The 25,656-nt window shown below is 38.3% G+C and overlaps 1 protein-coding gene across 4 annotated transcripts in view; it reads left to right on the top strand.

Moving 5' to 3' along the window:
* NECAB1 (N-terminal EF-hand calcium binding protein 1) overlaps positions 1-25,656 on the top strand; it is a 70,677-nt gene that overhangs the window by 23,544 nt on the left and 21,477 nt on the right. For 3 of the 4 annotated variants that reach the window (XM_074898747.1, XM_074898746.1, XM_074898745.1), the window contains 2 exons: positions 10,864-10,961; positions 25,283-25,419. In XM_074898747.1, the coding sequence (XP_074754848.1) occupies positions 10,864-10,961; positions 25,283-25,419 (235 nt within the window). Of the gene's footprint in view, positions 1-8,441; positions 8,468-10,863; positions 10,962-25,282; positions 25,420-25,656 lie in introns of all 4 variants that reach the window. The other variant, XM_074898744.1, reaches the window with a different exon arrangement.

Genomic DNA, 25,656 nt, shown 5'->3' with positions numbered 1-25,656 from the left:
ATCTGGGTAACATCTTAAGCTCTGTTGAAGGTATCAGGAGGCCAAGGTAGATCCCCACAGTGTGTTGAGTAGGAACCAAGCCCCCACAGTACAAGTTAGACCAACATGAGGACATGGCTGTGAGAAGGGAAGGAGCAAGAGGAAGAACTTACCTTTGCCTCCTGATTTGACACATATCATAGTTGACATGACATCTGTGTTATACATCTGCAGTGTCACAGTTGAGACCTTATCAGTGCTTGTCCTGAGACCTCAAAAAACCTCAATGCACTCTGCTTGAAAGCTGAATTAACCTTTTCAGAGGAGTTTTGTGAGGGTGAAGGAAACCCTGTGTGGTCCCTCACCCCTCTCTCCCCCCTACAACCTCAGCTCTAAGCTACACAATGCTCAGCAAGGCTCTACAGGGATGATGGGAGAAATAGGAAGGGTGTAGGAGGCAAATGCTGGAGCTGCAAAGGCACCAGAACTCTTCTTACTTGGGGCTGACAAGAAGGGTGACAGCATATAGCTCTTGGAGGACATGGTCTGCAGGTCATAATTGAAGTAATGTTGAAGCTGAAGATCCACATGCTCTGCTGTCTTGGAGCATCCTGGTTATTAACTCTTCTATCAAGTGAATGTGAAACACTCATTTCTGTTGCATAGCAATTTGTGCTATCATGGCATGAGTATAAATCAGTACACACAGCTCAAGGCAAAGGCTATCAGGGACAGATGCTCAAAGCCACCTGAAGATAGAGTGAGCTGATGATGTTAACCACAAGAAAAGTTTTATATTTTCAAAATTTGCACACTTTTACAAGGCAATATCTGAGAAGTTTAAGACTGAGGAGAGAAGAGTGGAGTTGTCTTGCAACCTTAAGCACTGTGTTTCTTAACATATTCTCCTAAGCACTATTTTTAGGAGCATATTTGAGCACAAGAATATTTTACAGATTAAACAGAAAGCAGAATCGTGGAATGTCACTGGCCTCACTGACTTTCCACTTGAAAAATATCAAAGAATTTTTTTGTGTTATTTCCATTGCTATTTCTTTTCTTGGCCCTTTTGAATCACTAAATCATAATGTATACACCAAATCCAAATCTGAAAATCTTCTTCCTCCCATATTTGCATCTAATCAGGAATTTTTATTGTAATCATATTTTTATTGTAAACTTGTTATTTTGAGTACTTTAACAAAGTGTGCATCATTCCTACTACCTAGTTTGTATCTTAACAGTTCTATGAGCTCTCATCTGGTTTCTAATTCCAATGTGTGCGTATGTTCAGTGCAAATGCCTGGGGGTTGTAATATTGCTGAAGAAGCTATTTAAACTCCCAGTTATCCCAGCTCAGAAAACCCTAACTTGTGGGATTAGCATGCTCTAAACAATTAATAGATTGTATTACCTGGACTTCACATTTGCCTTTACTGAATGCTAAAGAACCTGCATGCAAGACAGTCTTACAAGCACAGTTCAGCTTCAGAGGAGGTAGTTCTTCAGAAATATAGCTGTTTTGCTTACATGTGTTATTTCCTGAATAACTGTACTGAAAGTAGAGAAAAGTATCAGCATCACAGGTCTTTTTATAAATTCAGAGAATTACGCAGGAAAAAATGGAAATTTGTGGCTTATAGGGGTATGCTTTCAAAGCTGATTTCCTTGGTAAATCTGCCCCTGCTTGATTTTAATGTCAACTGTGACAAGCCCATGCTTCAGCAGAGCAAGAATCCTTGGCATGGTTAATGGTTTAATGAATAGGTTTTAGCAGTCATTGCAAGTGTAAGCCTCCCTTTTACTCTTATCCTTCTCCCTTCCTTAGCCCCACTCATAACTTTCATGGAAATTGTTTTCGCATAATGGCATCCTCAGGGAAAAGGTCAGAAGATAATGAGAAGATCTGGCAAAGTTACAAACTAAGATACGCGGAGGTTCCCAAGGGGATTCAGTCTGCAGCACTGCCAGAGAGATAGTGCGATAAATGCTTCACTGATTACTGACTCATATGACTCAGTGGGGAATCAGACTTGTTTTTCTCTCTTTTTTCATTGGTAAAATGAAGTCCTCAGCCAGGACATTAGTTACAAGGTAGGAGGGATGCTAGAGCTATTGAGGCAGACCTGGGGCACAGGCAGCCTCCCAAGGATAGGGAGGTCCCATTAAGCCTTTGTGTGTTGCACAAGCTAAAGGTAAACTATGCACAAGCCAGAGATGTGTTTGGTGAGGACCTGAGAGCCTTGGCCACCCGCAGCACTGAGTGTATGCTGGGCATTTGGGAGTCTGTCATGCTGCGTGTACTGCACTTGTAGGGATGGGACTGGGCACTATGGAGACACATCTATGCTTGCATGTGTATGTGTCAGCAGAGTGTCTAAGGGTCCCTCCTGGTCACTGAAGTCACTGGCACCTAAGTAATTCTGCTCACGTCATAGGTTTCATCAATATTGTCCAGGCATAAGGTATTTAAAATGCTCCCACCTGAGACAGCAGCCCAAGGTGGATGGGATGACACAGGAGAAGCGGCTGGGACCTGGGTGGTAGGAGAAATACTAGAGCATCTGTAACACTAGATGCCTATTTTATATCCAGTTATTCAGGCTTCTACTAGCTGGTCTGCTGAAAAATCCCCAACTCCATTGAATACACTGGGGCTTCTTTGCCTGACAGGGGAGGTTGGACACCCAGTGCACATATGGACATCTATGTTTAGGACTCAGCCCCAAAATTAATCCACTTCCCTCTCACCTGCCTAGATCTTCATTAGATGCAAGTTCTGCCCTTGGGTCAAAAGAGAAATGCTGAGGTCATCTGCCTGGCTAGGAAAATCCAAAAGGATATCAATTTGATGTCTGAGAGCAAGAAGTCGGTTAGCGTTATCCTTGCAATCAAAGGAACCCATCTGACTGCATTAACCTGCAGCTCAGTACTGTGCACTGAAACTAAAATTAAATACATGTTATATGGGACCACAGTGCTTCCTTCAAGACTCTGGTTGTAAATATAATAATGACAAATCCTATGTAGTTTAACAGGAATCTAAGGATAGTAATTGTGCCTTGGATGGTTTTCTTTCATTTGAATTGGAAGGCATATTTTAGTCTCATACTGATTTATCACGGTTCAATACAAGTACACAGAAAAAAAAAATCAACTTTTAAGTACAATGAGGAAAAAAAATTTATTAAAGGCAGCAGGAGACAGACACTCTTTAATTAGGTGAATTGCAGGTGAGTGAAAAGTGTTTTTTCTAAAAATGAATTATTGAATGCAAAAAAATGCAGGAGGAAAATAATACATTGGATTTTGACCATTTTTTAAAAAACTAGATCTTTTGGACTAAATAAGAATTTCAGGCACATGGTGCAGCAATGATACCAGAAAAGTGTGTTTACTATTTAAGAGACATAATTGCAGCGATTGGTCTTAACTCTTAGACATTTCAAGACAATAACCACAGAAATCAGTCTGGAAATGAAGTACGGAGAAAAAGGAAAGATACTGGTCAGTATGAGCTGCTTATACAGTTTAGTATTTCATGGCTGAACAAAGCAAGTTCACTGAGAATGACTTACACAGTCCTGATGCTAACAGACCCTCTGGTCAGACAGACAATCTGCAAATAGAGTTGCCTGGAAATTTTCCATATGAATGGCTATTTTTAATGGGAAATTCAACTTTCTGCAGAAAAAATGAGAATTACTCACACTGGGAATATCAAATGGTAATGAGTAGTTTGAACTGCATTGACCTGAATGGAGCTGACCTAGAATGTTTCAGTTCAGTTCAGTTCTTCAGAAGATAACATTGGCTTCCTAGCAGTGAGCTTATTGCTTAATGGTAGGTGTAGTTTAAGGGCCTAGTCCCTTCCATGATCTGAGTTTCCCAAATAATCACAGCAGTTGTGATATCTCTATCAACATATGCATTTCCAAGGAGTTTAATAGACAAAAATAAACATTTTATTATGTGTAAGAATAAATATTTTAATCTCAGGGGTTTTTTTTAAAATAATATTCAGACAAATCCAGGAGTTGAAACATTATTATCTTCTACAGGGTTAAAAACTGAAATTTGCTCTTTGTGACAAAAGATCCACCATGATGTTGCCTCTCATCTCCTCATTTAGGTTGGTGTTATTCAGACTCTGCTAAAAAAAATCATAGTCCTGCAGCCCTAAGTACAGTTCTCTACAGATTTTAGCATACACTGTGACTTTTAATAATATTAAGATGCTTTTAGCAACACAGAGACTGTTACAGCTGGCATGGTTAAGGTGGCCAGCCAGCTATGTAGTCATTGCATCATTGTGATTCATTGCCTAATGCAATGAGCTAGGGGGTTCATTTTTCAGACAAGTTAATAGTCAGGAAAAAAACCTTTATTCAGACCTGTAGTCCTGCCACAGACATAGCAGTAAGTGATGATTCTGAAGTTATCACTTGGGCTGGAGCTAAGCATAAGCAAACTAGGAAATTATTTAATGCAGCAAAATGTGGGACATTAAAACAGCTGTGATCCCACTGCCCGTGTCAAAGACCAGAAAGCCAAGGTGGCTGCTTGCTGCCTTTGAAAGGCCAGAGGGTGCACAGTCCAGCTAGCCCTGGGGTTGAAGAGCAGCAGTGTTCTCAGGGCAGCAGGAAGTTTGGCTCCCCAGGGACCAGCCCAGGGATCTCTGTCCCACTTTAGCTCCTTTTTGCCACTCCTTTTTCTGTGGCAAGAGGCTAATGCCTCGGCTTGTCCCAACAGCACATCCTACTGGCAAAAGGCAGTTTTGCCTCCACTGATAAGAAACCTTGAGCAAACCTGAACAAAAAGGTCTTTGCTGTTGCAGAGGAGCTGTGAAGCAGAACATCCTTAAAATGGAAGTGCACACATAAGACTCCTTTGCAAACACACTCTGTAGTGTTGCAGCACTTACCTCATTTTGCTGACTTGAAGTGGGATGGTATGCAGGCTTTCTTGTTGCAAAGAGCTTACAGCTTTTTGGCTGAGACTGTCCATGGATGATTATTCAGTTGCCCTTGCACAGTCTAAGTAACACTTAAATCCTTTCAGTCATAAATTATATGCTTCTACTTAACAATAGGAGATACCAGCCTCAAACTTTCCTCCCTAAAACCAAATTTAGCAAAGACATGTGCAAATGGGACACAAAAAAGAGTTGGTTCAAGCCTCTGAAATAAATCCTTCTCATATCTGAGAATGAAGAGAGATCTGAAGAAGAAAGTATTATCTTTCTTCAGCTATGATAGTCATGGCAATGAATTTTTTTAATTGCTAGTTCATAAAGTCTTTCATAGTACTGTATTCTTCAATAAAATAAATGCTTTAGATGCCGGAGTCCATACTTTATATATAATTCCTGTACTGAAAAGATGTCATTGCCTCTTATTGTGGCCCAGGGAAAATATGCAGATTTTCTGCTGGTACCTCTGCCTAGAGATGCCTTTCATATGTGTCAGGTCAGCAGATGGGGCTGTGGATTGGTGGATTCACACCAGTGAATGTATGTGAAGCTTTGACCTTCCCTCCTCCCTGGCAGGCCCCAGTCCACAGCTGACTGTGGTGGGCAGAACAAGAGCGTGATCACAGCTGTTTTGCACTCCTACATTTTGGGCCGTTTCCAGAGGTACCACAAATAGGGACTTTTGCCATAGTTCATTCAAGTGAATTTGCTTATGTTTCTGTTGCTGAGCAACAGGTATGATCGACTTTGCAATGATCAGGACTGCTCAGTGGAATAGTTGTAATAGTCCTTTAAAAACAGTTCATGTTAATATGTAGAGAACATTTTAGACACAAAGTCAGACATGTGAAAGGACTGCATTTAGTAGTCAGAAAGCAAAGTGAGAGCAGAAGTTTAAAAAATGATCGTGCTGACATGCCATGAATGCATTTGGCTACACCCTATGCTTTGGGTGTTTATCATGAGTGGAGTGCGGGCCCCTGGATGTGAGTCATCCAGCAAATATTGCAAATAACATGTTCGGCATTTCCAGATTATAGCTCTAAGCAGAAGCATCCTTGGCATACGTACCCACTGAAATGATGAACAGGCGCCCCATTATAAACATGAGGATTGAGTTGCAGAAACAGCCCTCTGGAATGCACCTCACTCCTCTACTATTCAGTGTATTCCAAACTTGTTTAATTGTTTCTGTAGCATCCTGCAGGGAGTTTAAAATTGTGTGTAGAAAAAGAATTTCTAGGTTTGTTCATGACTGTTTGAAGCGGCATGTTATTACATCTGAGAGAATGAAATAATCAGTGACACAAAATTAGTTTCCCTGCCTAGAACAGCATCCCCTTCAAATAGGATGCCAAGAACAGTGGAGCCTCAGAGGGTAGTTATAATAGAGAAGGAAATACTATGAGTATGCTAGACCAAATCCATGCTCTTTATGTCATTTCTGTGTTCTGTCAGGCTTCCTAAAAGCTGCTACACAAATAACTTTGGACAATAATTTTCTCATTATTCAGGTGCCCAATTCTAACTGAAAATATATTCAGCACCTAACTAGTTTTCCGTTTTTACTTGTAGTTCTTCTGCAGCTGTGTGGCTTCTGTCAATAGGAGTAACAGTGATGTTCTGCTGACAGCAACACTAAAAGTCTCTGCTACCACAATGTTGAGGATACTGCAGAAGGACCAGAATGGATTTTAATATGAATTTGAAAAGAGCGTAAATTTGACTGGCTAGCAATGTGAAAGGCTCTTTTAAACACAGTCATCAAGCTGTACCTTAAGAAATGTAGAAATGTCTTTTACAAAGAGGAGACATTAGGGCAGATGATGTGAAAGGGCAGAAAATGCAGGGACAATGAACAAGGCATCATAACAGCAAACTCCTGACATTTAACATCATCATATTCTGTCACTGCTTTTTGACTCCGGCAGTTTTCCAACTTTTAGGGTTTCAGTTTGCATTCAAGGAGTGAACACCTGGACCATTCAAAAAATTACTGTTGAACTGCAGTAGTGGTTGATCAGACACATTTGATCATTGATGCCACAGTGGTCTGTGGTGAACAGCCTTAAGGAGTCACAAACACTTTTTCCCATCACACAGTCTATTGACCTAAGAATTAAGTTTCTCAGCTTCAGTACCAATTCTTATGGACTATGAATTTCATTATACCTGCCAGCAAGGTCATTGGAAAAATCAGACACAAGACTCATTTGCAGCTATCCAACTTGGCCTGTTCAAATGTAGATAAGGTCACCTCCGTTAATAAAGTTATGGGAAAATCTCATTTACAACAGCAATTAAAAGTGTTCAGAAGTTTTTATAGCCCTGAGTATGCAAGTTTGTGACAACCCAGGATCCTGCAATTTCTGTCTGTTTCTCTCCTTCATGAAATAAAAGCCAGATCTATGGAAGTTAGCATTGATGAAAGGGACTTTTAAGATAATACTGTGTCATCATTTTATTAAAAGGTCAATAAAAAAATCCCATTAAAAAGATAAGTGAAAAAAATCCTAAGTGCAATCAGCCATTCAGTATTCACCCCTCAGCAAAATTCAAAAAGGACATTCATGCTTATTAAGTTTCTTTAATAACCAGTTTCTTCCCCTCCTTGGAAGAAAGTCAATATGCTAAATTTCAGAATTGATCTGTAGGTCAAATGTTTTGTCTTTTGTCTATTAAAGTCTCAGATAGGAAATATTGCTTAAGAAAGAAAATATCACTTAAGAGTTGAGCAAGATGAAGTCTGTTTCAAGTGAACAGTTTTGAACTGTATAAAATACTTGTATGTATAATGTTGGCATGGGAATATGGCAATAGAGCTATACTTTTCATATGACTAATTTTGCTGAAGTTAGTACTGGTGAAAGGGGTGTTTACAGCCAAGAAGTCTTAGAAATAATGTGTGCTGATGGGCTATGTCTGATTCTATCTTCCTACTGTACTGTCTCTCCCATGGAGCAGTGAGGATTACAACCTGGAGAAAGTTATTGGGTTTTTCCTCATTTAGCATGAAGGGTCGAGCTTTCTGAGCCATGCTGTCCGGCATGACAGCCACAGAAGAGGAGTAGAGGCAGAAAGCTGGGGAAAAAACTATTTCTGGTGTTTAGATGGATTTCTGCCAGCACTGGAGCCAAACACATAAAGCTTGAGGAGTAGTGACTGCACCACAATGCACAAAAGCTGGGCGAGGAGCTTCAAAGAGGGTTGTTGGTGAGTAGGAAGGTGACAGTGGGAACATGATCGGGAAGGGGGGCTGCGCCTGCAGCCAGCTTCAGGGATGCTGCAGCACAGCTACAGCCTTTGGCTTGGGACAAGCCTCCCTAAGGCAGCAGAGCAAGGGCAGCAAGGGCCAGGCACTCACATCTCCTCCTAGAGCCCAGGTAGGGAGGCTTCATATCCCAGTCAGGCTAATTTTTGAGTCCTACTATTTACTGATCAAAAAAAAAATTACTAAACTCACTAACTGTCTATACTTTTATCTTCCCAGCAATCTTGACACAGAAGAACTCTGCGGTAAGTTCCTTTTGGGGCAAGAACATAATCTATGCTTGCAGCAGCCCTTTGCAAGTGAACATATCATGTGATATGATTTTTTTTTCTGTTTAATGTTTGTAGCTCAAACAAAAAATAATTTCTATTGAAAGAACTCCTGGGAAAATGGAGATGGCTTATAATCTTTCAGACTGTTGTCATCTATTACACACAGAAATTACTTTGAAAATATTTTTCCCAATCAATAGTTCACATTCTCTGAGCTTGAAGATCTGTTATGATTTAAAGATAAATAACTTTTATTTCCCTTTCATATGAGATATTTTTATATTTAGTTTATCACTTTCAGAAGTATGAGTGCTTTAGCAATTTTGAGATTGTCCTATTAGTACCCCATTAGAGGAAACTTTATTACATCCCTCTAACTTGAAGCAGTAAGAACAGCAGTTTGACAAGTTCTTACTATCCTTCATCACAAAAGACTCCTGCAAGGCCTGGCATTTTGCTCTGTTATGCATTTCTGTATCCCATTCTGGGCTGTGAGTCATTTTACCAAAATTCTGTTTCTTATCAAACTAATCTTACAGCACCTGATTTAGGAGCGCTCCTTGCAGCAGAAAGCAATTCACAAAAAATTTCTGCAAGTCCTCTCACTAAATAAAAAAAAAACCCACAAAACAACAACCAACCAGTTATACTTGTCAAAACCAGCCTATTTCTGAGAGAAATATGGTAGCCTAATAAGATTTCCAATGGTCAACAATATTGAAGACCTATAAAAGCTGAAAATACTGTCAAATTAAATGCTAGCCCACTTACCCACAGAACAACCCTACCCATGACCAAGAACCCTGTGGCTTATAAATATATGACAAGAGCCTCAGCTGAAGTGAATTGAGCTGTGAGAACTTCTGCTGGTTAAGCATCTGGCCAAAATTGCATAAAGCTGGACAAGGAAGACAGGTGGTTTTGTTCCGCAAGGGTTTACTGCTGCTGATGTTGCACTTAAAGATTTACAGGTTTATTTTTAATTACAGACTTACAGGTTTACTCAGCACCTGACCCTACTAGCCACCTCAGACTGGCTAGAGGGTTGAGGAGGGTGTCAGCCTGGCACTGGCTCTGTTTTCAGTCTGTTTTGGTTAAATACGGGCTTTTTCAGCTGCCTTTTAAATTTTTCATTGTTTACCCCTACAGTGTTTCTGATCTATGACTCTGGTGCTGAGTTTACACAATACATGTTTAAGTTAGTGATTAGGCAGCTCTTCCTGAGTTATCTTAGTTCTCCTCAGATATGAAGCTTTATTTCCAGGTTACTAATTCACAGTACATTTTCATTCTAAATCATTTCATTCAACCTCTCAGCAATATGAAGTTATGTTGCAATGTTCCTGAAGCCTTAAGCTTTCATGACTCCCCTGAGAAGCTCATGCTGATCTCTTAAATGCCTCAAAGTGTTGCTATTTATTATTTCAAATGCCTCCTATCTAACCTTGTTCTTCCTGTCTGTCATTTAGTTGTTGTTTTTCATGCTCTTCCAGGTATCTGATGTCTGAATGCCTTGTCTGACACAGTCTCTACCTTTAACATAATTTTCTTCCTTTCTTTTTCACACTTTTTCCTTTCTGTGCCTCCCTCTATTGTATTTTGCCACATCGACCACATGGGAACTTGGGTCATGATTTCCCAGGTTTGCCTCCTCCTGTTGCTATAATCTCTCTGATTTATGCCCCCTGATTTTACATCAGCTCTTTCTGTTAAAATGTCCTTTGCTTTGAGCAGCTACGCAAGGTCATCCTGCAACTTATGTTATTTCCATGATTTTTGTTAAAAGGATTCTGCTTGGATCCTATTTGTTGAAAATCTAATTACAGTACCTGGGACTAGAAGCTTATCTGGCCAGCTCATGGTCTCTTTGTTTCTCAGACAGAAACAAGTGGCCTCAGCTGACAACAGCCCCCACTTGATCTTACTCTTTTAAGGGCTTTACCAGAATTATTTATTTTTGTATCAATATAATCAGAGTTAGTAGATACACATGAAAACTTTGTTTCTTGCCAGAAACTGTAGACTATTTAACTGAAAATCCAATTTAGAAAGAAAATGCAGATATTTTTAAAATATCTATTTCAGCTGTCAAACTGATATTTTAAATTTTTGTCAACTTGGCACCTCATTTATTGAAAGAAAATGTTTTGAAACACTGGTTCAGTATTTTTAAGTACTCCAGGAATGATTTTGAGGGGAAATAATAATAATAATTTAAAAATCCTTTTAATTGTAACTCTTGTTGATTTTATATATTTAGATAGCTAATAAAACCATAATGGAATTCCAACTTGATAAAATTGATATTTAATCAAATATTGATTTTTCAGGTCATTTATAGGTGACATGAGTTTTTTTTCTTCTTTTAGAATATTTTTCCCAGCACTTAGGAGAGTATAAAAATGTCCTATCTGTCTTGGAAGACTTAAACATAACTGTACTGAGGGCAATGGACAAAACAAAGAAAGTAAGTAAAAAATGTGAAATTTTATTTACATTGTACATTTTGTTTATTTGAGCATATTTTTTAATTTTTTAAAATCTAGGTAAAGTTACTAATTCATATTTAAGTTTTTCCACATATACATGTTTGTAGCAAAAGTCCAGTAGGAAAAGGCTTGTCACAATGGTTGAGTATCAAAGATGTAAACTTCTTTCTGCAAAGAATTACACTTTGGATATAAGCAAAATTGTTTTGCGAATGATCTGAAGAATGTTCTTCATATCATCATACCAAAAGAGGGTTCCATTTCCCATGCCAAATGTGCATAAGTATTATCAGTGTATCAACATTTGAAAATAGTCTGAATTTAAGAAAATAATCCAAGTTTTTGAAGTAGAAAACATGTTAGTATAAGATGCTAATGACTTAAACTGTATTATTGACTACCATTAAATTAGGTAGGAAAGAATCATGGGAGACATATTGTGGACTCGTATTTATGTTATTAAATTGTATTAAATGTAGATTCCAGGATAGTTTAAAAATATTTAAAAGGGCTGTAATATCTCTCCCCATGTTCCCTGAAGCTGAATCCCAGTACTTTCATGATTATAAAACTATCCTTTAGGTAGTGGCTGTGCATCCCCACTACTTAGTCTCAAAACATAATTGGCCAATATAAAACCCTTGAAAGTATTTCTGCTAGTAAAAACAGAAGACATAGAAATCTGGGCTGAGTGCAACCTCCTGACCAAGAACAAGGTTTCATTTCCATTTCAGGCATTTTAAACAAAAGCAGTATTCAGAGTCTGCAAAGAGGAGGTGCTAGGGCTATTGCCCACCAGTGCAGCAAGGGGACATTCACGCTGGAGGGAGGAGATGTTTCTTAGGACAAGATTGGTTTCTCTGTCCATCTGTCTGACGGGGGATGTAGCCATGCTGCAGGATATGCTAGATGGCTGATCCACTTGGCACTCAATGCATTGCAGTCATACCTACCCGTCTGTTCAGACCTGCTCATTTGTTCAGACATCCCAGCTAGATGTCTGATCAGAAGTGCATCAAGACATTGGGTATTCACTTCTTTTCCCTGGCTAAACAGCTAAATATTATGTGCCAGGTGGAACAGTTTCAAAAGGTGAGAGAAAGCACAAACCAGGGAAGGAAGTGAACCTAGATCCTCCGAACCTGTCCCCAGACCCGCACCACAAGATTATTCACTAGAAGGCATCAAGAACAGAAATTTCAGCCAAAATTATTCAGTGAGATCCCATGGGGGGGGGGGGGAAAGCCCTGTATTTTTGTGTCAATCAATGGAGAGATCAGTGGGGAGAAAGCTGTGCTTCTCTAGAGAAGCTGTTATTTGTGGCATTCGAGTGTTTGCAGGAGAGCAGTACTCATACATTTTACATGAACTGCCAAAATAAAAACCTGAAAGTGCAGCTTATTTATTTAGAGTTTGAGACAGTAAGCTGAATATCTCTCCATTCATGCTGTGCATCTTCCACTCCTAATGAAGTGAATGTGTGCTAACTCACTGCCTCATTGAGCTGACCACTAAAAAGCAACAGATCAGTTTATTGTGGATATGCATATTTTTTTAAAAAATAGCCCTGTGTATAAACTACGGCTAAAGGGCAGAATATGTCATCTGACAACTACTGGAAGTAAATAGAAGATGGCATTTAAGAATTACTTCAGAAGTTAATTACAGGGAGGAGTCCTGGTAGTCTAATCAGAGTTTTAAGAAGTAATCATTGGCCTGACTAGAAAAATAGATAAGAAAGTCTGGAATATTAATAAGTGTTTCATTTTTCTGCTTGAGGAACCCATTTTAAAAATAACCAAACCACAGTTTGTTTGAATTTTATTTTCCTGAGTAAAAATTCAAGCTTAATGAGTTTTCTGTCTTTCAGGAATATTCCGGCTGACTATTCATTAGAGGTGGCAGAACTAGAGCAAGGCTAACACTGGAAAAAACACTTTTAATTCCAATTACTAGAACAGTGTGTGAACACAGTCAAAGAGCAAATATGTCCTCAAATATTCTAAAATAGAGCTTTCTGGCAAGGATATGCCCAGCAACTACAGCTTTATATGGAAATTAAATTCCCAATTCAAAATCGGGATTATTTGCAACAGGAAATCAGTTGTCAGGAAACAGATAGGTTATATGACCTCACTACCTCACTCATTGGAGTGCAAATATTAAAATTTCCATCTTAAATAGTCCAACCTTTTATTGAAGTTTGTTTTAAAATCTGGAATATATCCATCTAAAATCAGAGCTGGGGGTGAAGCAAAAGCTAGTTAGCATATTGAGATAGCATGGATGAATGATGTTCCTTACCAGTGACACGCAAGATGTGATGTAGCTCCTAGCTCAAGTTGACTCCCCAGCTCAAACAAGCAGGTGCTCAGAAATAGGTAGTTTGGTTATGAATGGCTATTGGCATGTATCCAGAACAAGGCTTGGGTTTCCTCTCCTACTGCAAAACAAAACTTTGTCACTGCTCTGCCATTGTAGCCACCTAATCTTTTGAATAATCACTGAGTAATGGGAGCATTTATTCCTATCTTCTAAGCCACCATCTAGTTAGAAAATTCATATATAGGAAAAAAAACCAGAATTGAAGACCTACACTTTGAGAGCTATAAAGACATAGTGTATATACAGTGGCTAGATCAGTTCCCAGTGACAAAGACCAAATTCTCCTGATATAAACCAAAAGTAAAAACTGTTAAGATTGAACCTGAACTCCACTCTGCAGAGCATGGGGCTGATTACGGACTTAGTTCTCAGGGTTGCTGTGAGCTTTCCATCCCCTCTGACGTTTTGTGGATTGGAGAAGGCTCAGCACCTCTATCAGTCCGTGCTAAACTTTCCCAGAGTGCATGCCACTTGAGGTAGGCAGCTCATTCAGTCTTAAATATTTTTGGGGAAAAAGGAGCAATTTGGTACCTCATTCATTTTATTTATCCAGTTTAGATTCAGATAAACAATCAGGACTCAGTCCTTCCTATACAAAATCCCTGCTTTCCTACAAATTCAAGTTGCCTGTACTCAGTAGGTACTTTGCGTGAGAGGCAGCTGTGGATTTGGAGCCCTAGAAAAATTGTTCAGTTTCCAAGGAAACCCTGGAGAAGCTGGATGTGTCAGTCTTCAATGAAAAACTGAACAGTGGATCAGCATGTCTGAAAAATCTAAAAACTTAATCTATAAACCCTCCTTATTCCAGATAAAGACAGAACTAGAAATTAAACCCCCCTAATATATGTAGTTTAATAGACTTTTCTTTACTTTTTGGCATATGCTAGTCTAAGTTTGATAACACCAAAGTGTGTGGCATTATTTGACTCACAACCAGAAATCCAGTACACAAGTGTGCACCAAGTAGATTTTTCACATTGACTTGTTTTTTTAATTCACGTTTACTTTTGAAAATCACATGCACTAATGAATAAATACCTTGAGTTTTGTTTTCAAATATTCCCAAACTGTTCAGCCTTTAGTTGGGAAAATCCCCCACCAAGAGCAACTGGAGTTTGGCTTGCCTACAGACTTCTGGATTTGACTCAAGATCAACCAAATTGTCCCCATTACTCCACATTATTTCCATGTGTAAATATTTTGAACCCAACAGATTAGCAGATAACTGACTCCTGCAAGGTAATTGCAGCATGATTTCTGTGTACTTCATTGTCGTCTGTGGTTTGAAAGGGTTGCCAGCACAGCTTTCTTGAACAGAGCTTTTCTCCAGTTTTCCAGTCCTGTACTATCTGAAAGTGAAAATATTGAGTTATCTGTGGGAAAAAATGTTCCAGTGTGTTGGTAGGTTCAAGAAACTTTGAAACCAGCTTTCTTTTCACCATTCTGGGGCCAGATCCCTCCAGCCTAACCAAACTAAATAGCACCTGGGAAGAGAGAAAGCCCTTGGTGATGTAGGAGTGGTCCATGCTCTGTTGCTTGAAGGGAAGGTGCTAAGATAAAAGTGCAGAGAAGTAGATATAGCAAGGACCATCTTTCAGCAGGGAAAAGACTGAGTTGTATTTGCAATAACATACTTTTAACTTTACAAGACATCTTACCAAAGGATGCTGGGGAAGCTACAGCCCTGCTGTTTTGGTGCTGGTCTCTTGTGTTTTATCCTTACAGAAGGAATGGAAACACTTATCAAGACTTTTAGAGGGACTTGTGGCATTTGATATTTGATAACTTCTCTCCTTAGGATGGAGAGTCTGGATGAGATGCTTCTGCAGGAGTGGTGAGGACAAATCACAATCGTTGGTGTCTGTTGTTTTTCTTGTACTTGCCAGGTTGATATTTTCCTGATCAAAGTACAAGCTGGGATAGTTCTGTTTATCTCATTTCTTCTTCATCTTATATATAGGAAGCATTAAAAATTAAAGACTTAACAAAACTACAAATGTATTTGAAGGCTTGTTTCTTTAAGCCTTTTTTTTTTTCTGACATCTTTTATAACAAAACACAGACATATATTTAATTAAAATATTTAATCTTAACATTTTTATTATCCAAATAAACATAAAATTTTCAACAAACTGCATTTTTATTACATTCTGTAGCTTGCAGTCACATATAAACACAATGAAGAGAAACAGTGCAACGTGAAGAACAGAAAATAGAACCTGTCACTGAATAATGATGTAGATAGGCTAAAATAGACCAGGTTTTTTAAGATGCTTGTCATCTTCGTTCTGTCGACCTGTGAATACTGAAAATCAGAAACTTACAGACTAGAGAGCATGTCTTTCTTAAGTTATCAAGCCATAAAATTGTTGCTATTCAGTAAGAACAAGTTTTGCTCTATCATTTTTATTTCTGGTATTGCTATAGTTTATTGCAAATACAACCTGCTGGTGGTGGTATTCTGTACTCAGTAAACTAGCAAAAGCTTATTTAAGCACCCAAAATGTCATTTTCATATGAAATGAAGTCAATAATATATAAGTATTCAAGGGTTTAAACAGACATCTAGTGGTATTTTAGAAAATCTAAAGTATTCAAGGATGTCCAAGATATCTGCACAGGTCTGACAAATAGCACACAGGACCTGTGGGAGACCTAGAGCAGGATGAAACCCCCTTCTAGGGCAGCAGCTTGGTGAGTCTCTGTAGGGCACTAGACTCTAGGTACTTCAGTAGCTCTGAGGTCTCTGAAGGGATTTTCCCAGAGGAACTGTCTTACAGAGGAAGAGCTGGCAATGGTTTACCCTGATCTGACAGTGCCCGTTTGAAGTTCACTTTTTTTCAGAAGCTGAAGAGCATTCACCTCTCCTCGTGCCTCCTGCCTTCCCTTTTGCCAACCCCATGGGGTCATTTTCCAGCCAGGATGGGTATTCCCACTGGCACCCACACAGTGAAGGCTGCTTCCTCGGGAGGGTGGCACTAAGTTGGGTTTTTTTCCTTGCAGATCCAGAGTTTGTGTAGTATTCATGGCAGCCATGCTGTGAGCTGTCTCAAAAGTGACTTAAGACCACCATACCAGTTGTAAAAGTGATCCAACCTCCAGCAACAAAAAGCTTTTTATCTAAGCTGTTTCTTAGATTACATTGGTTATATTTATTAGATCATGTATTTCAAAATAGTGCAATAGATCTTTTTTTTTTTAAGTAAACTGAAACTGGCTTTTAGAGTTAACAGCACTTACAAGATGAAACTTTGAACCAGTGAGTAAGAGTGGAGCTTGACCCTCTATAACTTTATGTGTGAAGCGCAAATCCAACAAATATAATGCAACAGCAACCTCCTAGATGGATTTGGGCACGTCTTTTGTACAGCCAATAGAAAACATTTATGAACAGCAAAATGAGAAATTCAAATCTAAAGTAAAGGGAACATCAAAATAACCAAGAAGGACTGTCAAGAACAGTAGGAAACTGTTTAAACAAATATTGAAGATTCCATCTTAATCTGTTCTTGTGTCATATTTTCAACATCCTTATTTCATTGTTCTCATTCTATTTCTTTACATCTCTTTTCTTCCTCCAAAGTACAGCACAATCTTTCTAGCCAGAAGGTGCTTTGGCTAGACTAGTTATCATGCAGTTCTTCAAAATGGAATCAAGAGAACAATGACCTCTGAGTGCACACTCCTGTAAATACAGAGGGACAGTTCTCCTTTTGGAGACAATAGCACTGCAGACTTCCATGGAAAAGGATGGCAGACAACATGAAATGAGGGATGGGACACTACAAATTTTCTGCTTTTAAAACTCTAAAGTATCATGTTCTTCGCTTTGGAGGGGCTTTCTTCCCTCCTTTGCCACTAGTTTATGAATGACGAAAAATGATTTGTCTGTGATGGTTGGGGGCCAGACTTGGTTAGCAAGCAAACAAACACCACTTAATAAGCAGCAGTAACCATGACTGGTTTATACCCAGCGTTTAAATATGCAAAACATAAACATACTAAGTTCAGTATGGAAATAAAAGATAGTTCTTATTCAATAGAGAAATCAAATTCTGGAACAGCCTTACAAGCATCTGGGGGCAAAAAAACCCTAACTGCTTTTTACATATTGCTTGCAAAATCATAGAAAGGGGAGTGCCTGGTGTGCAACAGCAAGATGCTGTGTTCAGTGACTGACATGGCATGTCTAATTCCTTGCTCTTGTGAAATCATTCAGTTTTCTGCTTTGCTCAAAAAAGCCCCAAAGCTAAGTGAAGTCAAAGAAGACTTGTTATTACTGGAAAACTTCTTGAATAGTCTAAAAATAGGAGCCAGTCAGAGAAGATTATAGGACCTGAAAGAGTAACACAGGGACATGCAATTTAGTTACTGAGGCTGCATTTGTAGTAATTATGTAAATCACTGCACTCTGGAGGGTTGATGCTCATTATAGACTAGAATACCTAGATTTTTTTATTGCATATTTGAGTAATAGTAACAGTAGTGATTATGTAAATTATATCGCAAAACAAAATAACTGAAAAAACGCTAGACAAGCATACATCAACAATAGAGCTCCACAACTAACGTTCTGTTTGAGCAAAAATGAAGTTTTAAATTTTTGTTTGTTTGTTTTCTCAAAATTTGTGTTAAATTGACTGGTATCACTTTTTGCACGGCTAGAATTTATTAAGTTTCCACATAATCTAGTCTTGTTATCTTTGAAATTGCATTTTTTACAAATGCACCTTTAACAGAATGAATGTAATGAATAGCTGCTGCCAAAGAATAACTTAAGGCAGGTATCACTCAGTTTATCCTGATTATTCATTTTCATGCATTGGCTTTGAATCCAGTGAATTTATTCCTTGCATTTATCACTAAGTTTTTTCAGCCCAGAATCAGTCTAAAATACCATAGTCCTCTTCCATCTTAATGTTTTCAGATGGACAAAATAACCAGATTCCACTGGAAATGAAAAGCCAGAACAAAAAGGAGTTATTAATTTTATTATTCCTTACAAAGAAATATAAATCTGTTTAGGATGAAGATTACACTGGACACTGAAGGCAGACAGGTGAAGTTCAAGAGACAAGGAGCAGCAGTGGTATATACTGCAGCATGCAATGATTAATAGTACTTAATACTGTAAGCCAACTGACAAAAATACTGCAATGTAATGTATTTCTTAACTGCACAGTTAATTCTTTCTGTATATTTGATTGGTTTAGTCTGTCTTCTAATGACAGTTAACTTTATTGCACTAAATTGGGCATATATTGCATCTCCTTCCATTACAGTGAGTAGGGGGTTTGATTCTCATCATTTTTAGAGGTAGTAAAATATTGATTAAAAGATCATAGATGAAGAAGAGTGTCACAAAGAGTGAGTACATTCTGAATTCCACATCAGAAAACATCCTCAGAATATTTATCATCCAGCTAGTCAAGCAAACTGCACTCAAGATTTGTCCTTCTCACATTAGTGGTGTGTTTTCACATATCTTCAGGTACCTTCAGTGGCTTGGCACCACTTGCATGGATGTCATAAATTATGGACATGGAGGGGAATGAGGACTGAAAGATCTGTAAATTCATGCTCTTCACAGAGGAGACAGAGGGAAAGACAGAGCTAGAAAACCAATAAAAGATGTGGCTGCCTACAGATGAGGCATTAGGTGCCCTGCACTGCCAGTGCCCAGCCTCAAGAATGTAAAATTGAATGGAGGAAAAAAAAACATCCTACCCTCTGGACAGATGTTGACTGTGTTACCGCAAAAAATGCATGAATTGTTAGCCCAAAAGAAGATTCTTCTAGTAAAAAATGGTTCAATTTTTCATTAAAAAAAAATTTCATTAATTTCAAGATTTCATACATACTGTTCATTCAAAGAAATGACAGGTATGGTGCTGCTCCCATCTCCATTTCTCACAGGCATTTAATTCAGCTCTAATATCAGACCAAACATGCCCCTCTACAATATTAACAGTGTTCAACATTAGATATACAAAATAAGAGAGGATTCTAAGACAGTTGTTGGAGTCCTAAAGACCAGACTTTCTTGACTGAACTCTGAATAATTGTCAAAGGTTTTTCAGTAAAAGATGGAAAAAAAGTGGAGTAAAGCAGATGCCTTCAATGCTTTTTTGTGTTGCTTAAATTTCAAAGCTTTATCAAGTTACAGTTTTGGTGGGAATTTTTCCACCAATCCTTTTTGAGTAATCAGAACTCAACAAGGGGATAAAAAGTAGTAACATCAAAATATCAGAGCAACAGATGAACTTGTTACTAAGTTCCAGCTGCACTAGGCTTTTAAGAACTGTTCCTATTTGCAGGCATAGTTGTTTCTCATATTCTGCTTTTCCTAGCTAAAATAGCTATAAAAGTGATTAACTGCAATCTGTAAATTCCTAAAAAGAACCTTCTGGAACATTTTTTCTTTTGACCATGGATGACCTGACCTAAATTCCTTGGGTTGTTTTTTTTATCATTCCCTAATTTCTGATGGGACAGACTTGTCAGCAGTTAGAAGTGGAGTCTGGATACTTTTTGCATAAATTAATGTATTCAGATGTTTGTCTGTAAACTCAGATGAAGAGAGGAATGCTGGTGGTAGTGCCAAATATAACACCAGTTGCACCCTACCACAAGGCACAGAGGACCCTATGAATAAACATTTTTATCTAGGGACATCATTAAGTGAGGTTTTGGAATTTAATTTCATAGAATTTTCTAACTATAAAATTTATTTAAGTTCGTGATACTAGTGCAAGTCAAGTCAAGCACAGATAAATTCAAAAAGCTGCAAACGATGAATTCTGAGCAGTTGTGCAAGAATATTCCAGAGATTCACCCCTTTCCTTGGAGCTCCTTATCAGAGTAATGAAAATTCTTGGGAATTTCTTTGATCTTTTTTGTGGAAGTCTTATATCTACTGGGGCAGAAAGACACAAACTCAAATTTTTGCTGGTAGTCATAACTAAAAAAAAAAAAAACCAAAACAAATAACAACACCCCCCCCAATCTTAACTAAGTTAATATCCATACTTTTAAACATAAAAGTGTATAGAAATAACTTCACAGGAGAAAAGGAAACATTTAACCTAGCCATTCTCCTGTTGATACTTATGAAAAGCACCAACAGCTTTGATGTTTTCCTTGTATTCTTACAATCTTTTCCCAGAAGCAATGGTATTACACATATCCCTGCTACCTGCTGATAGAAAACACAGCCAAAACACAGTTTCTTCTCTCTAAGCTATGTGGTTCACTTAAGAACATTTAAATAGGAGTTTTTATCCATGCATGAATTCTTTCGTGATGTTCTGGTGGATGCTTTTACAAATGTGTCTCAGTATTCTCCTATAATCACCCAAGGCTGCTTATTTTATTTCATTGCTTTTATGACAGCACTGCAGCCGCTTAGCAGAGGTTGTCACTGTTCCAGTTCTCTAGACAAAATTTAAACATGTAATTTCTTCCAAATGTAACACTTCAATAAACTTGTAAAGTTTGTGCTGCATTCTGAAATGGAAGTTGAATCTAACAGTTTGGCATGTTATGCCTTTGGCTCACTCTGACAGTGAGGATTCTGTAAAAGTTGCATCTGTGTGAAGTCAACACAGTAAGCATCTCTGGGTCTGGCTTCTGTTGAAATTACGATTTTACTCTGACTCTGTTCTGATGCCATCCAACAGTCTGAAGAATTAGATCTTAGTGACTGAAATACAAAAGGTGTAAATTCTTTTTCATTTTAGTACAGTTATTCTGACTAATTTTATATCTTCAATTTAAAGTTGTAACTTAGGGCACTGTCCTACTAATGTAGGGTCTAAACATACAGGGCAGGAAACATTTTATGATCAAGGGAAAATTAAATAGATTATTCCTTACTGACTTTTGCTCAATGATAACTACTTTTCAGTTGTCTTGGGGATATTTTTTGTAAAGATAAGTGTAAATAATTTTTATTAAATTATTTTGATATGACATACAAAATAGGGAACAGAAAATTGCAGAGTAATATGGAAGTAATACATATAAACTATTATGAGTAATGTTACCAATAAAATGAAGTACAAATACATTACAAAGTGTTGTATAACATAAAGTGCTATATAGCAATATAGGAAGGAGAGGCCAAGGAGACTAGGTTTGGTCAGCCTGGAGAAGAGGCTCTGGGACAATGTAATTATACTATCTAAAGGAGAGTTATAGAGAAGACAAAAGAACATTGTCTTTTTCAGGGGTGCATAGCAAAAATGTAGGAGGCAACTGCTACAGCTCGCAGAAGGGAAAATGCTGACTAGGCATATGGAGAATACTTTGCACAGTGGGAGTGGTACAGCTCTGGACCAGGTTACCCAGAGAGATGGTATAACCTCCATCCTTGGAGATATTCCAAACTCAGCCGGACATGGCCCCAGGTGGCCTGAACTAGCTTTGAATTTGGCCCTGCCCTGAACAGGGGGTTGGAATAAATAGCAGCCAGACATCCTTTCCCACTAAGTTTGTGGAGCTCTTGCCTAAGCTCCCACCCCTTCTGAGAAATTTCAGAGTTATTTTTTGTCCCAACCAAGTTTAATTTGCTTGCCCCAAGTAAGTGAGCGCAGGTATCTCCCTCCTTCCCCATCTCAAGAAGCTGTTCTTATAAGTGGATCAGCATCATGTCAGGTCACGCAAGGGCAGAGGATCGGGGCTGGCACCGGGGCTCAACAGGATCAAGGGAGTCACTGAACCTGTAATCCTGAGATCTGGACTCCCTTAAGAGATACCTAAGTCCTGCCTCCTCTACCTTTATAAAAGAACCTCTTTTGCACCTTTTAAGGTAGCCATAAGCCAGTTGTAAAGATCGCTGTGACCTTTTCCACGGGGACATCACTAATTATGTGAATTTTCAGTTGCGTTAATGGAAAGTCAAATCTTAGCTGCTCGCAAAGGTCACAGTTGTCTCTTGATGAGGAAGATGTGGAAAATTACCCTCACTCACAATCAGTAAAACTAACAAGCAGAACGATGAGTTCACACAGATTTATTTCATCTGGACTGCCCAAACTGCTGTGCAGTATAATGTATATGCTAATGAACAGTAATTTACAGCTAATGAAATTCAAGTAACAGGCTGTTTTTCTATTTTACATACAGACACCATCAGTGGGTCCCATTATTAATTTCTGGCACACTATACTGACAATACAAATGCTGGGGATGCCAGTTAAACTGATTCTACCATAATATATGCTTAGTAAATTGAAACACATTTTTCTTAATTCAGAATTAACATTTTCTTTCTTCTATTGAAGTCTTTAGTACCTTTAGTAAACCAACAGCAACACTGCTGTGAGCTCAGAATTGCTGGTCTCAGAACATTAGAGAAAATACTTGCGTAGCCATTTGCCCAGCTGGGTTCATTAGGAGAGTTATGTAATTCCGCACAGAAGAGCTGTAAACACCAATATTTGGGTAAAATATACATAAGGAAAGAGTCTTTGATAATACTAGCCTGCCTAGCCCATCTTTACAAAAAAGCTCTGTGTACCCAATCAGGTAACTCTAAGCCATATTTAAAGATCACAAGGACCTTTTCCATAGGAAAGCCTTTAAGTATAGAACTTATGGGACAACAGAACAGGAAGAAGAAAGACTAAATCCTGCTGCAATGCAGAGACCTGGAGTAGTTCTGATGAAAAAAATCTTAATAACTTTCAGATGCAGGAAAGTATTTCTGAAGGAGTCAAGAAGCAGCCAGCCTCAGACAGTAGCAGGTATTACAAAGCTAATGTTTATATGATCCACTCATCAGCAAGGGCCCACCTGAACAGTTTGCAAAATGAAACAGTATTGATCTACATTTTAAGTTGTAATTTGGCATGCTGGTGTCATATTTACCATGACTATTAGCAGGAAGCTATCTGGAGGTATCTGTAGCAATTACTTTTTGGGTGCCCAGGATTTTAAAACACTTTGATTATCCTCCTCTTGTGAGATGGCTTTGGTATTGAAAAACTTACAAGAAATGGTCAGTAATAGTCAGTTCTGTTAGTTTTTGTTCACTTATTTCCAGGAGCACTGGCAAAAGCTGAAAATTTGGGTTTATATTGCAGGGTTTTATTTAACTGCTCATGCTACACAGATTTGCACACATTGCTCTAACATGCCACAGAGAATCACAATTTTTGGAAAGCAAATGATCTCTGTCAGGTGCACCAAAGTTTTAAATCAGTTATTATACAATGGAGACAATTTATAAGAAGAAAAAAATATCAGCTTTCCTATCGCATAAGATTTAGTAATCATAAAGGTTGCCATAACATTATTTACAGGGCTGGGCTAGTGTGAGTCTCAGCTATTCACTCAAAAGGTAGGCAGACAATCTCCCATGAATAGCTATTTTAAAAATGTATAAATAAGAATTTACTTATTGGAGAGTGGCACACCTGATTAATCTGAAGACAGAAGTAAATTTAGAGGACCATGAGGCTCCTTGCTACATAAATAACTTCTGATAATTCATGGGTGGTTTAACATCTGAGATTTCTGTAGCAGAAGTCTCCCCACAGGAACTAACTTAACAACATGTAATGTGAATAGATTGCTCTCATTTGAGAGCAAAATTCTTTTAAAGCTGTTATCTTAAATCTTTTATTTTACATTTCAGAACATCCTGTATTTGTGTTCTGATTGCAAACACATACATGCAAAAATTCTAAGAGAAGTCTAAAAGTCAAAAAGGCGTTTCAGCTGTAATTCACATTGGGAAGAACAGCAAAGAGCTTAAAAATACCCATATGCATTGCCAAAAATACTCAAATGGGTTCTCAGCTAGAGTAGGAGGCAACACCATTCAAATGACAAGTTTTCTTTAAAGCTTGAAGATAACAGACCATCATCTATCTTCAGATGTGTTGACTAGAGAAAACTTTCATTCAATGTTTTATGAAACCATTTTAGATGGAATTGTACCCAAAGGCTTTCAATATGAGATGAGTGGGTTTTCTGCACACATAAGCAGACTTACTGCATAAGCAAACCCCCTCACACAGCATTACTTATATGTCACTGCAGAACTGGGTTTTGCAGATCTAGGCTTGCCAGAAATGTTAAAGTTGACCCCATCTATGGAAATATGATTCATTGGGCCACAGAGAGAGCAGGTGTAGGAATTTATTTCTGAAATTATCTACACAAAATAGGCATAAATATTTTTGAACACATCAAATATATTGGAAATGTCTTTACACAAAGAACCATTACAGACTGCTAAATATAGGTACAAACTTTTCTAATAACCAAGCTCCAACTCAGAGAACATTTAGATGCATTTCATGTAATTGTGAAATATACAGATATGTTTTCAAAAATAAATAAACAAATTAAAGGAACAAAAATCAGTCAAGGACTGTTAAATTCAGAAGGCACTCTGGCACAGGCAGTCCTTCAGCCAAACTGCTGGTGGAGTTTTCCAGGGGAGTATCACTAAGCACGTGCCCTGCTCAAAGGCTGTTCCCATAATCAGTGTCAGAGACAGGCCAGTGGGCTAGAGAAACATCTTTTCACAAGAGTGGATCTGAATAAAAACTTTAAATTCACTTCTGCAGTTGTCAATCATATCTTGGTTTTTCCATACTTAAGAGGTGATGTGGTACTGCCATCAACTGGAGTCAAATGTAAGGAAAAGGGTTTTTTTTGAGTACAAACTATGTTGTGCCACCATGTACCTGGGCCTCTCTCAGCTTGGGTGGGATCAGTGTCTATACCTGGAAATCTGAAAGTCTTTCTGTCCAGAAACATAAAGGTTGCTTATGTGTTTCGCATGTATAAGCACAAAAACATCCAACCTGCTTCCTTTCTGAATTAAGTCTGAATCTTCCCTCGCATATTTCTAACCTAGCAAATCCTTATCTTTTTTTTTTTTTTTCCATGTAATTTTTAGGACTATCAGGAAGCTTCTAATTTGGAGCAGTTTGTGACTCGCTTTCTTTTGAAGGAAACACTGAACCAGCTTCAGTCCCTCCAGAGCAGCCTGGAGTGTGCCATGGAAACCACAGAGGAGCAGACTCGGCAGGAGAGGTGAGCAAACCTTCTGCCCAGCTGCAGTGAAGGAGGTGAGGAGTGGGGTCACTGCGAACCTCCAGGACCATTTTACATTTCACTCAGCAACCTGATGTAGGGAATAACAGGAGAAATAAGGACACACTTTTTATTCCATATAGGAACTCACTAATAGGAGTTTTCCTGAAACTGAATACAAGCACGTTCCAATCTGATCCTTTGGTGGGTTGCATGTAGGAGGACCATTTTGTTACA

The sequence above is a fragment of the Athene noctua genome, chromosome 2 (genome assembly GCF_965140245.1).
Source record: "Athene noctua chromosome 2, bAthNoc1.hap1.1, whole genome shotgun sequence".
NCBI classification, from domain to species: Eukaryota; Metazoa; Chordata; class Aves; order Strigiformes; family Strigidae; genus Athene; species Athene noctua.
The sequence above is the reverse complement of the archived record's forward strand: the minus strand, read 5'-3'. Positions and strand labels throughout refer to the sequence as shown.